This window comes from Molossus molossus, unplaced genomic scaffold (assembly GCF_014108415.1).
Source record: "Molossus molossus isolate mMolMol1 unplaced genomic scaffold, mMolMol1.p scaffold_m16_p_12, whole genome shotgun sequence".
NCBI classification, from domain to species: Eukaryota; Metazoa; Chordata; class Mammalia; order Chiroptera; family Molossidae; genus Molossus; species Molossus molossus.
Window position 1 is genome coordinate 86156338 of NW_023425347.1, and position 12804 is coordinate 86169141.

The 12804-nt window shown below is 50.0% G+C and overlaps 1 protein-coding gene across 1 annotated transcript; it reads left to right on the forward strand.

Annotated features, from left to right (window-relative positions):
• Positions 1–1332: 1332 nt before the first annotated feature.
• Positions 1333–10877, forward strand: KDF1 (keratinocyte differentiation factor 1). Its single transcript, XM_036256989.1, has 4 exons — positions 1333–1458; positions 7845–8915; positions 9912–9986; positions 10364–10877. Exons 2-4 carry the CDS (start codon positions 7877–7879, stop codon positions 10444–10446), a joined length of 1197 nt encoding a protein of 398 aa, XP_036112882.1. The 5' UTR covers positions 1333–1458; positions 7845–7876; the 3' UTR covers positions 10447–10877.
• The last annotated feature ends 1927 nt before the right edge of the window (positions 10878–12804 follow it).

Consider the following 12804-nt stretch of genomic DNA (forward strand, 5'->3'; position numbering starts at 1 on the left):
CCAGTTGGAAAGAGGTACTATTATCTCCACAGATGAGGCTTAGAAAAGGAAAGTGCCTTGCCCTACGTCACACAGTTTGTGCTAACTGCCTGAGCAAATAATTTCCCATTCCTAAACCTCAGTCTCTTTATCAGTAAAATAGGAATAACACCTGCCCCACCTCAGAGACTAGTGGAAGGATTAAATACTACTATGTAGCCCTGGCCAGTTTGGCTCAGTGGTTGCAGCATCGGCCCACAGACAGAAGGGACTCGGGTTAAATGTGTCAAGGACACATACCTGTGTTGCAGGTTAGATCCCCGGCCCCAGTTGGAGTCGTGCAGGAGGCAGACAGACAATTGATGTGTGTCTCTCACATTGATGTCTCTCTCTCTCTCTCTCTCCCTCCCTCCCTCCCTCTCCCTCCCTCCCTTCCACACTATCTGAAAATCAATGGGAAAATATCCTCAAGTGAGGATTAATAAAAAAAATAAATAAATAAATAATAATAATAATAATAATACTATTTAAGTAAGGGGTTTAGTATGGATCCTAGAGATGCTCCCTAAAAGTCACTTATTTATTGGTGCTATTGTTATTAAGTTATTAAGGGGAACAAGAACCCAGGATAATCAGCCCTGACTTCTTGCCACCCATGGATGTTGCCCATGGGATGGGGTGATCATGGCCCATTTTGGCCACTTCTGCTAATGTTGGGTGTGTCTTTCAGGACTGCATAGCCCAGCCACCTCCTCTCAGAGCACAGGTACTTGTCTTCTGCAGATTTCCTGGAACAGAGAAGGTGAACTCACCAGCAAGCAAAGATCCCTGAGGCCTCCAATTCTGCCTGAGGGAAAAGGAAGAAATCAGAGGCCAGTGGTTCATGCAGTCAAGAATATCTGCTGAGCACCTAGTATATGCCAAGTCCTAAACTACAGGAGCATTGAGAACAAGACTCAGACCCTGTCCTCAAAGTCGAAGGCTAAAGGAGGAGATAGGAGACATCTGAGTATTATGATAAAGAAGTTTAGAAAACTGTTTTATATAACAGAAAATCAGACATGCCTAGGGGGTCAGGGAAGGCTTCCCAGGATACATGTCCTTTGAGCTGAGCCGTTAAGGCCTGGCAAGCGCTCCTGGAGCTCGGAGGTGCTAGGACCACCGGCCCACAGAAGAGGAGACTGGGTCCCAGCGTCTGCCCCTCTGCCCGCCAGGCCTCACTTACCCAAGCTAGGCGTAGGACAACTCTCAGAGTCCGCAGGCAGAGCGCCCAAGCCTGGCCTCGGTGACAGCCTAGCGCCAGGGGCGGGGCCTTGACCCAGGTGAGCGGCGGCGGCGCTTCGCGGAGGCAGGAAGTGTGTCCCCAGCGGCGGCCCGTGCAGTGCTCGCGCAAGACGCTTACCTGCACCCCAGGTGAGCGGCAGGGGGGAAGGGGGCGGGGGGAGGGGCCGAGCCGGAGGCGCTCACCTGGCGGGACAGGTAAGCCCTGCGCGGGCCTGAGGGGGCGCGAACCGGGACGGGACCAGTGTGTAGAGACCTCCGAGGCTGCGCGCGGGCGGGGGAGGGTCCCGGGGCCGGTTCCTCGGGGACCACCCTCCCACTTCCGGGGTGCGCGGGCCGGGCCGGGGAGCGGCCTGAGCAGACGCCTGGGCCGGGACGGCTGAGTGGGGTGAGGGGGCCGTATTCGCCCTTAGGGCTGCGCTGGCTTGGGGCGGGGGCCGTGCACACCCTGAGGAGCTGTCAGGGCGGGAGGGAGGCTGGGGCCGCCGCGGGAGGACGGCCTCTGCAGCTGGAGAGGGTGGTGCTCGCCCCCAGGGCATTGCTGGGGTAGGGGCTGTGATAGTCCGAGGGGCAGTGTCGGGGTCTGGCTCGCCCATGCCCCGGACTAGGTTCCCGCGGATGCGGGTGTCTCGGGCTGAGCCTTTGGAGCAGGAGACCGAAGGTGCACGGATGCCGGGCGCGAGAACCGACGGCTGTTTCCTGAGCAGGATTGGGGTGTCCCTCCCGGCCCGGTGTGCAAGACTCGAACGGGCACGGGTGTGGGGCAGAGGCCAGTGCAGCCGGGCATGTCCTGGGGACCTTGGGAAGAGGAAGGAGGGAGTCTGGAGGGTGACAGACCCCTGTGTGTGTTCTCAGGGACTGAGGTGGAGAAAAGCATCAATAAGAAGTGTGGGGAGGGCGGGTCTGGGAGCCTCTGACCCTGAGGAAGATCTCTGCGGTGCCTTGGGGCTCCCAATACCCAGTCTCTCCCAGGTGCTAAAACCCCTGTATGCAATCAATATCTCATTTAAACCTCACCTGGTGCTTGAAGATACGCATCTCTCCTCTTGTTAAAGATGAGGAAACTGCTGGCCCTGGCTGGGTTGTTCAGTTGGTTAGTGTTGTCCAAATACACCAAGGTTGTGGGTTTGATGCCCCATCGGGGCACATACAAGAATCAACAAATGAATGCATAAATAAGTGCAACAACAAATCGATGTCTGTCTGTCTGTCTCTCTCTCTCAAATCAATAAATAAGTAGAAAGAAAGAAAAAAAAAATCTTGAGGAAATAAACCTAGAGTCTCGCCCCAGAGGACAACAGAAGCAGGTGCCCTTCTCCTCACAAAACCAAATGACCAGTGTTCCTAGGATTTTGCAGGTGGGGGCAGCAGCACTGAGAGGAAGATACAGCCTAGATGAAATGGGCTGAGTTTGTCTTCAGGAGAGTTCAGGGCCTAGAAGGGAGGGAAAACTGAGGCCAGCCATTGTCCTTACCTCAGGTTTTGCTCCCCTTCCCTCCATCCCACTCCCATGTGTGGCACAGAGCAAATTACATGGGCCCTGGAGTCTGGCGGACCACAGTACAAATCCAGCTCTATCCCTTTCCCGCTCTCTATCACTTCAGCTCTCTGGGCTTCAGACTCTTCATCTGTAAATTGGAGGTATAATACAGGGCAATTGTGAGTGTTAAATAAAGCAAAAGTCCTCTTGGGCTGGAGCCTGTTTCTAATCCATTCACTGCTGTTTCCTCAGCATTTAGCACAGTGCTGGGCACATGATAAGTGCTCAGTAAATATTTGTTGGATGAATTTAATGATTAGTGGCAAATCCTAAAGCCTTAGAGGTGGAGGAGGAGACAGTGACCCAGACCCTAAGTAATCCCTTGTTCTTACAAACCCCAGGTACCTCAGAGCTCATTGTGGTTGGAACAGTGTAGATGCACTCACTGTTCTCATCCAAGGTCTGAGCCTGAAAGAGTCAGGGCTCCCTCTGTGGGCCCTCCTCAGGCACAGGCTTGTCCATGGAGTTGGCAGTTGGCCACTTTGCCCCTTTATTCCAACTAATAGATGGGATGTGGTAGTGGATAAGAGTCTAGGCCAGGCTGGTTGGGTATAAATAAATGTGTGGCTTTGGACAACTTATTTAGCCTCTCTGTGCCTCAGTATAGTAAGAATAAGAATAATAACACAAATAGGGTTGTGATAATTAATTAGTTTAATATATTTAAAGCACATAGAACAACGTAAGCCATCAATAAGTAACTTTCACTAGAATGCAAACTCCTGAGGTTAGAGTATTTTGTCTGTTTTATCACCATGTCCACAGAATTTAGAACAGTGTCTGACACACAGGCCCTCAGTTAATATTTGTTAATTGAGTGAATGAATGAATCCATTCCCACCCCCACATTGCTCAAGCCAAGGCAGAGGTTTTTGCCTTGCCTCTCTGGGCTGTGAGGGACTATCACAATTTCAGTTTCTATATCTTTGGAGAGGGTTTCACACACACACACCCATCCAGACACTGCTACCTCCACTCTGGTCAGCCTAGAGTCTAAGTCCTTTTTATTTCCACCCAAGGTCCTCGTACCCTGAGGTCACACAATGTTTCAGTTCCCTGATGCACTTACTGTACCCAAACCTGTTTCAGACACTGAGGCAGAAAAGAATCAGATATGGTCCCTGTCCCTCAGGGTCAAACAATTGGTTCAAGACCAACTCAGCTGACAGCCCAGCAGAAGACTGTGGGGAGAGAGACTTGGCGTTCTGGAGGGTCCTTGGAGAAGGAGTGCTGAATGGGGACAGCAAAGTGTGTTGAAGAGTTGTAGGAATAGTTAAAGAACTCCTATATCCTCCTCATCCCCATTCCCCATGGCTAAAAATCCCTCCCTCCCTGACTCTCTCTACACACATACACCTTCTGTTTTTTGGGGGGACTCTTTTGAGATGTTGCAGATATCATGCAGTCCTTTACCCCTAAAATGCTTCAGTGTATATTTCCTAAGAACAAGAACATTATCTTATATAACTATAGTAATCAAATTCAGAAAATTTAACATTGATACAATACTATTGGATAATATATAGTCAACTTTTAAATTTCACCAGTTATCCACATTATTCAATTTCCAATTTTTCTTCTTGTCCAGGATCACAATTGCACTTAGTTGTCACGTCCCTCAACTTGGGCTTGTCTGGTGTTTCCTCATGATTACATTCAGGTTATATATTTTTGGCAGGAATACTTCATAAATTATGCTGTATCTTTCTTAGTGCATAGTATCAAGAGGCACATGATATCAGTATATCCCATTATTGGTGATGTTAAGTTTGATCATTTATTTAAAGTGGCATTTGCCAAGTTTCTCCAGATTTTTGGGGATTGGTGTTTGTTAATCCTCACTTGAGGATATTTTTCCATTGATTTTTAGTTAGAGTGGAAGGGAGGGAGGAAGAGAGAGAGAGAAACATCGATGTGAGAGAGACACATCGATTGGTTGATTGTCTTCTGCACAACGCCTACCAGAGCTGGGGATCAAACCTGCAACCCAAATACATGCCCTTGACAAGGAATCAAACCTGAGACCCTTCAGTCCGCAGGCCAACGCTCTAAAAACTGAGCCAAATTGGCCAGGGCAGTTTTCAGGGTTTAAAAGATGAGGAATCAGCCCTGGCCGGTTTGGCTCAGCGGTTAGAGCGTCGGCCTGCGGTCCTGAGAGACCCGGGTTCGGTTCCCGCTGACGGCACGTACCTCGGTTGCAGTTTGTCCCCGGCCCTGGTTGGTTGTGCGGGTGGCAGCCACTCGATGTGTCCCTTCACATCGATGTTTCTCTCTCTCTCTTCCTCTCTCTCCCTCCCGCTCTATCTGAACAAAAAATGGAAAAATGTCCTCGGGTGAGGATAAAAAAAAAAAAAAAAAAAGATAAGGAATCAGCCCTGGCCAGTTTGGCTCAGCGGTTAGAGCATTGGCCTGTGGTCCAGAGAGACCCGGGTTCAGTTCCCACTAAGGGTACGTACCTCAGTTGCAGTTTGTTCCCGGCCCTGGTTGGGTCATGCGGGTGGTAACCATTTGATGTGTCCTTTTCACATTGGTATTTCTCTCTCTCCCTCCCTCCCACTCTATCTGAACAAAAAATGGAAAAATGTCCTCGGATGAGGATAAAATAAATAAATAAAATAAAAGATAAAGAATCAATATTTTAGAAAATCCAGGCTAAGGAAAGTTACTGTCTAGAATCCCAGTGCCATTAAATCATGGTTTAAAAGATAAGGAATCAATATTTTAGAAAATCCAGGCTAAGGAGAGTTACTGTCCTGTAAACCCCTACATATGATGAAAGAGCCTCCCAAATATATCAGTATATAATGTTTCCCCGACTCCCTCTGGCAGAGTTACTCCCATAATGCCTCATCTAAACTACATGTCCCATGTAATGAGCCTTTAAGCATCTGTTTTCCCTACAAAACCATGTGTAAATCACAAGAACAGGGTCTATAGTTCATTCATCTCTGGTTCTATATTACCTAAAACAGGGCCAGGCTCAGTATTTATGTAATGAGTAAAGTCTTAGCTCTGAGCTTGCAAGAAACCAAGTTATGTCCAGCCTGTATGGCTCAGTGGATGAGCATCGATCCATGCACTAAGAGGTTGCCGGTTCGATTCCCAGTCAGGACACATACCCAAGTTGTGGGCCTGATCCCCAGTGGGGGCATACAGGAGGCGGCCAGTCGATGTTCTCTCTCATCGATATTTCTATCTCTCTCTCCCTCTCACTTCCTCTCTCTCTAAAATCAATAAAGAAAAAAATTTTTAAAGAAAGAAACCAAGTCATAAAGGGAAAGCAGATGTATTTTGTGGCTCAGCTTCCTTGTCTAATCAAAGGGAGCAAAACTGCTTGGTGTTAAATGTTGCTAGAAGAGCAAATCTGAGCCAGATTGAAATATTGATGGGGTAACTATTATATTCCTACCTCTAATTTGAAGGAGGAGGGTAAGAGAGAGAAGGTGGTAATGATCAGGTTCTGAGGCAAGTCACATGGAAAGGCATTTGTTGAGCAGCCTCAGAGACTCTGTGCTGGGTGGGCTTATCAACAGTGGGAAGAAACTGGGGGAGACCATTCCCCCGATATCAAAATCCCAGGATATTTTCTTTTTATGTGGTAAAATATCCATAACATAAAGTTTACCATTTTGATATTTTAAAAAATCATCTTAATCATACATTCTTGTGGCATGAAACAGTCACAATGTTGTGTAACCATCACCATCATCCATCTCCAGAACTTTTTCTTTTTAATTTTTTTTTAAATTGATTTTTAGAGAGAGAGGAAGGGAGAGGGAGAGAGAACATCTATTGGCCACCTCCTGCATGCCTGTCCTCCCCACCCCCCCCCCCCACCCCGGAGATTGTGCCCACAACTTGGGCATGTGCCCTGACCAGAAATCAAACTGGTGACTTCTTGGTGCATGGGTCAACATTCAACCACTGAGCCACACCGGCCGGGCTTTCCAGAACTTTTACATCTTCCCAAACTGAAACTTTACCCATTAAACACTAACTCCCCATTCCCCATGCCCCCAGTCACTGGCAACCACCATTCTCCTTTCTGTCTCTATGAATTTGACTATTCTAGATATTTCATATGAGTAGGACCATACAATATTTGTTCTTTTATGTCAGGCTTATTTCACTTAGCACAATGTCTCAAGGCTAATCTGTGTTGTAGCATGTATCAAAATTTTATTCCTTTTCAGGGCTAAACAGTATTTCATTGTGTGTGTACATCACATTTTATTCATTTATCCATCAAGGGACCTTTGGGTTTTTTCCACCTTTTGCTTATTGTGAACAATGCTGCTGTGAACATTTGTGTACAAATACGTTTAAGTCCCTGTTTTCAGTCCTTTTCTATATATTCAGAAGTGGAATTGCTGGATCATATTGTAATTCTATGTTTAATTTTTCTTTTAATCTTTTCTTCTTTTTTTAAATCCTCACCTGAGTATATTTTTCCATTTACTTTCAGATAGAGTGGGAGGAAGAGGGAGAGAGAGAGAGAGAAACATCAATGTGAGAGAGACACATCCACTGGCTGCCTCCCACATGACCCTGACCAGGGCCGGGGACGAACTGCAACCGAGGTACGTGCCCTTGACTGAAATCGAACTGGAGACTCTCTGGTCTGAGGGCCAACGCTCTAACTGCTGAGCCAAATTGGGCAGTCTATGTTTAATTTTTTGAGAAACCGCCCAACTGTTTTCCACAGCAGCTGCACCGTTCTGCATTCCCACCAGCAATGCACGAGAGTTCCAACTTCTCCAAATTCTCTCCAATGCTTGTCACTTTCTGTTTTGTTTTGTTTTGTTTGTTTCAATAGTAGTCATTCTACTGGGTATGAAGTCCCAGGAGATTTGGACATGTAGGTTAGACCACATAGAAAACTTCCTCCTTGGGGAGGAAGGGAACACTAGATGAGGTTCTGTGGGCACACTTGGGCTGGTTCACATCACAAGCCTCTCAGAAACCAGAAATTGAAAGCTTCTCAGGCTGGCACAGGAGCTTGTCCCTAACTTCTGATCCTAACTCCTTCCTGGCCTCCCCACAGGTGTCTTGCTGCAGCAAACCATGTAATGAAACATGCCCCGCCCTGGACATCCCCGCCCATCATCTGGGCCCCCACGCTTGGGACCCTGGGAGCAGCCAACGGAGCTATGTTTGGAGACCTATGATGAGTCATCACAGCCCCAACCGAGCCGCCGCACTCGTAGGCCAGACCCCAAGGATCCTGGCCACCATGGGCCTGAGAGCCTTACCTTCATCTCTGGCTCCGCTGAACCTGCTGCTGAGCCCCAAGCCTGCTGCCTGCTCTGGCGGCCCTGGGTGTGGGACTGGTGCCTGGCTGCCTTCTGCTTCCGCCGCTGCCGGGATTGCCTCCAGCGCTGCGGAGCCTGTGTGCGTGGCTGCAGTCCCTGCTTGTCCACTGGGGATTCCTCTGATGGGGCTGCAGAAGCCAACTGGGCCAAGGAGCACAATGGAGTGCCCCCCAGTCCCGACTGTGCACCCCCCAGCCGCCGAGATGGGCAGCGGCTCAAGTCAACCATGGGTAGTAGTTTCAGCTACCCTGACGTCAAGCTCAAAGGCATCCCTGTATATCCCTATCGCAGCACCACTGCCCCAGCCCCTGATGCGGACTCCTGCTGCAAGGAGCCACTGGCCGAGCCCCCACCCATGCGGCACAGCCTGCCCAGCACCCTTGCCAGCAGCCACCGAGGCTCTGAGGAGTACTACTCCTTCCATGAGTCGGACCTGGACCTGCCTGAGATAGGCAGTGGCTCCATGTCGAGCAGAGAGATCGATGTGCTTATCTTCAAGAAGCTGACAGAGTTGTTCAGCGTACACCAGATTGACGAGCTGGCCAAGTGCACGTCAGACACTGTGTTCCTGGAGAAGACCAGTAAGATCTCGGACCTTATCAGCAGTATCACACAGGACTACCACCTGGATGAGCAGGATGCTGAGGGTCGCCTGGTACGCGGCATTATTCGCATCAGCACCCGCAAGAGCCGTACCCGACCTCAGACCACAGAGGGACGTTCAACGCGGGCTGCTGCCCCTGCTGCCATTGCCCCTGACAGTGGCCATGAGACCATGGTGGGCTCTGGGCTCAGCCAGGATGGTAGGTGGGGCTCCACAGGGCTGAAGGGCAGAATGGAGGAGGCTCTGGACAAGGGAGGGTAATGCTGGGGTCTTTGGCCACTGTGGGCCCAACCCTTAACCAATCCCTGCTCTTCCTTTTTTTTCTCAACTCCTCTCCAATCCCTTAACACACTCCTTCTGTCTCTTGCTACCACCTGCCAGAGTGGCTTCCAGGCCTGGCCTGGTTAACAGGACTCAGGAATTCATATGAATTTGGATCTCTGATCTGTTCTGGCCTAACCAAAACACCCACCACCCACCACCCACCACTGTGTGAACTCATGAGCACGTGCACACACACACACACACACACACAAAACCTTTGTGTTTTGTTTTGTTTAATTTTTTTCTTTATTGAGAAAGGTTTAGAGAGAGAGAAAGGGAGAGGGATAGAAACATCAATGAGAGAGAACATCAACCGGCCGCCCGCTGCCTGCCTCCCACTGGGGACCAGGCCCACAACCTGGGCATGTGCCCTCACCGGGAATCGAACTGGTGACCTCTTGGTGCATGGGTCTATGCTCAACCACTGAGCCACACCAGCCAGGCAAAGTCTTTGTTTTTAACATGGTTTCTCTAGCCCAGTGGTGAGTGGTGAGTGGCCTCTCCCCTCACTGTGCTGGGGGCAGAAGTGGGGACTGGAGTTGAAAAGATGTGATAATGGCCCTGGCCAGTTTGGCTCAGTGGTTAGAGCGTCGGCCTGCGGTCAGGAGAGACCCGGGTTCGGTTCCCACTAAGGGCACGTACTTAGGTTGCAGTTTGTCCCCGGCCCTGGTTGGTCATGCAGGTGGCAGCCACTCAATGTGTCCCTTCACGTCGATGTTTCTCTCTCTCTCTCTCTCTCTCTCTCTCTCCCTTCCTCTCTCTCCCTCCCGCTCTATCTGAACAAAAAATGGAAAAATATCCTCCGGTGAGGATAAAAAAAAAAAAAAAAGATGTGATGATGACTGCTGACCCATTCATGTTCACATTCTAGAACTCACAGTGCAGATCTCCCAAGAGACGACCGCAGATGCCATCGCCAGGAAACTGAGGCCTTTTGGAGCCCCAGGTTTGGTCCTGACCTGATGAGGAGTGTGGCGAGGAGAGGGGACTACCCTAGGGGCCCCCACATGCCCTTCTCCCAACTTCCTCCTGGGGTGGGTGAAGATGGGATCAGAAAGGGACAAGAAGCCTGAGAAGCCACAGATGCCATCCCTATTCTGCAAGCTAGCCTAAAGGGTTCAGTTGGGAAAGATTCAGGGGGCTGCCCCTTAACCAGCAGGGGGATGGTGCCCAGAACACTCAAGCTGGAAGTATGGGATCCCAGCCTCTAAGCCCAGGCTCAAGACCCACTCTGCTCCCTCTCAGGAGGCTTCTCCCTGCTCTTGGGGCTTGGGTGAGCTTCTTCCCTCTCCTCTCAGTCTGTTTCCTTTTCTTTCCCCTCAGGATACCCAGCCAGCCATGATTCATCCTTCCAGGGCACCGACACAGACTCCTCAGGGGCACCCCTACTCCAGGTGTACTGCTAACCTCTGCTGGGCCCAGTGGCCGTAACCCCTTCTGAGAGAAGCACAGACTGCAGAATGAAGAGGGGGACCAGGACCTCCTTTGGGGGAGGCAATACCCACACTGGCTCCTCCAACCTTGGCTGACTGGTTCCTGGACCATGTGCATTTCACTGGGCCATGGTGCCCACATTCCCCTGGATCCCCAGCTGGCCTGACCTGTCCCTTTCTGCCCCTGGTCTTCAGGCAGCCTGGGCCATGGAAAGCAGATTTAGAGGAGTTACCTTCTGGGATTGAATCCCCGCCCTACTCCTATAACCTGCCACCCTAACCAATCATAGACTTCCACCTCCCCGTACAGGGGGAAAGGATGACAGCTAAAAGCAGCTTATCTTTTATGGATTGGGTTGGGGTGGAGGGCAGGAGGGCCTCTGTTGAATTCTGTGGGCAGTGCCTACTCCACGTTATAGTCTGTTGAGCAGTTTGTTTCTTCATTGATGTTTTACATGCTATTATAACAACTGTCAGTACAAAAGAAATAAAGATGTGTGCCTTGTTATCTTGGCTGTAATACTGTCCTATTTTCCTGACTGCTGCCTGCAACAGAAAGCAAACTAGAGCATCTAGCCTGGCTTAGTGTTGTGGGGTCAACATCAGAAGGCTAAAATGGGAGGGATAACACCCACCTCTCAGGAATCTAGTTCCAGGAAATGGAGCCCAGCAGTTTGTACCTGAGAAGTCTCACATGGTTTCTGTAATTGTGAGGTTCTAGGCTGACCTGTCTGGATTACCCCTGCTGTCCAGGTTCACTGCCTGCAGGCTGGCCTGCTTCTGGCCATCCCTGTAGTGTCCCCAAGTCCCTTCCTGCTCCCTTCACCTCTCCCTGGTGCTAACAGAGCATTGTGGCTCACTGTTACCTTGATCCTCCCAACTACTGGAGTGGGACCCTTCTTTCATAGCAGGGTCAAGGAATTTAGTGGGTCACAGAGCTAGTAACTGTAGCTCTAAACCTGGAAGCTGGCCTCAGTGATTCTGCCCCCATGCCGGCAAAATGACCTGCTTGGGGCAGAAGCAGAATCCCAGAGACCAACTGGGTTCAGAAGGATCCTACACAGCTCCTCACACAGAAGTGTCTCTTTCGGCAGTGAGGCCAGAGCAGGTCCACCAGCCCAGTTGACTGATGAACAAACTAAACGGTATCTAGCACCTCCTCTGCCCCCACCTCACCTCCAGCACCTATAGTCCTTTTTATTGTTCTCACGGGCATCCTTGGGAAAGTAACAAGTAGATAAACTGTACCCGTCTACCCAATTTCCTATTGGACACAGAGTATGATCCCTTGAGGTTATGATCACAGGGCCCAGTACCAGTGATAAGACTGGCCCCTTTCCTTAAGCTGTCTCATCCAGATCAAGGCCTCTCCAAGATTAAAAATGACCACAGGGCACTGGAGCCCAGGGATATCGTGGAATATAGTAAGAATGATTCAACAGTCACCCTAGCCTTGACCCTAGAGCACATTTTCCAAACAGCCTTGGGAACCACTACTTGCTTTCCCAGAAAAAAAAAAGGGGGTGGGGAGTGGGGATCAAGTTTGGGAAACAGACAAAGCTAGGTACTTCACAGGCTCTTGAAGTCTTGAACAAGCTATTCTGAAATGTTGAAAGGATATGCTATGTTCCAGAAATTTAAGGGTCACCCTCGCCAGAGCAAAGCACTCTGGGAAAGTCAACCTAGACATTCCTGCTGTAATCATAACCTCTGTGGCACCCTGCACTCAGTGACCTCCACTCTGGCCAAAGTGGGATAGGGTCAGCTGTAGCAACTGGATTTGGGCAGAGGCTAGCACCTCTCTAGCCCTGGCACTGCCTTGGCAGCTGACGGAGAAGTCCTGAAACCTTCAGAGGTCCAGGTCAGAGACACAAACAATAGGCCCCCACTGGACTTTACCCTGCCCTCCAGGCCAGGTGTCTGTACCACACAGAGCAGACCCAAGCCCAGGGCCATCCCCACAGCCTTTGTGGTTTTGGCCCGTGGGAAACAAGTGTGTAGTTTCAGAAACACTTGATCCAGGGCTAGCAGACCGACACATTGCAATGGGAAGTTGTCTTAAAGATGAAAGTGGAATCAAGTCCCTGGTCTTCACCTCTGCTGAGTCATAAGCCTCCAAACATATGTTCTGGTCCCTATGGCCAAAAAAACAACAACTCACCTTTGCTCAGAGTCATACACATAAAAATCTTATTGTAATCCTCCTTTTCAGTAATGTGAAACTGAGCCCCAGAGAGGGGCAAGGACTTTCCCTAGGTCACATGGCAGAATCAGCAAGAAGTCAAGCCCCCAGCTTCCTGCAGCAGCCATAAGAGGCCAGTGCCCCAGGTA

Bases quoted from the DNA above. Each gene is read 5' to 3' on its own strand.
- KDF1 (XM_036256989.1), top strand. From the start codon at position 7,877: ATGCCCCGCCCTGGACATCCCCGCCCATCATCTGGGCCCCCACGCTTG. The intron at 8,916-9,911 runs GTAGGTGGGGCT...TTCACATTCTAG, and splicing joins CTCTGGGCTCAGCCAGGATG to AACTCACAGTGCAGATCTCC. The intron at 9,987-10,363 runs GTTTGGTCCTGA...CTTTCCCCTCAG, and splicing joins GAGGCCTTTTGGAGCCCCAG to GATACCCAGCCAGCCATGAT.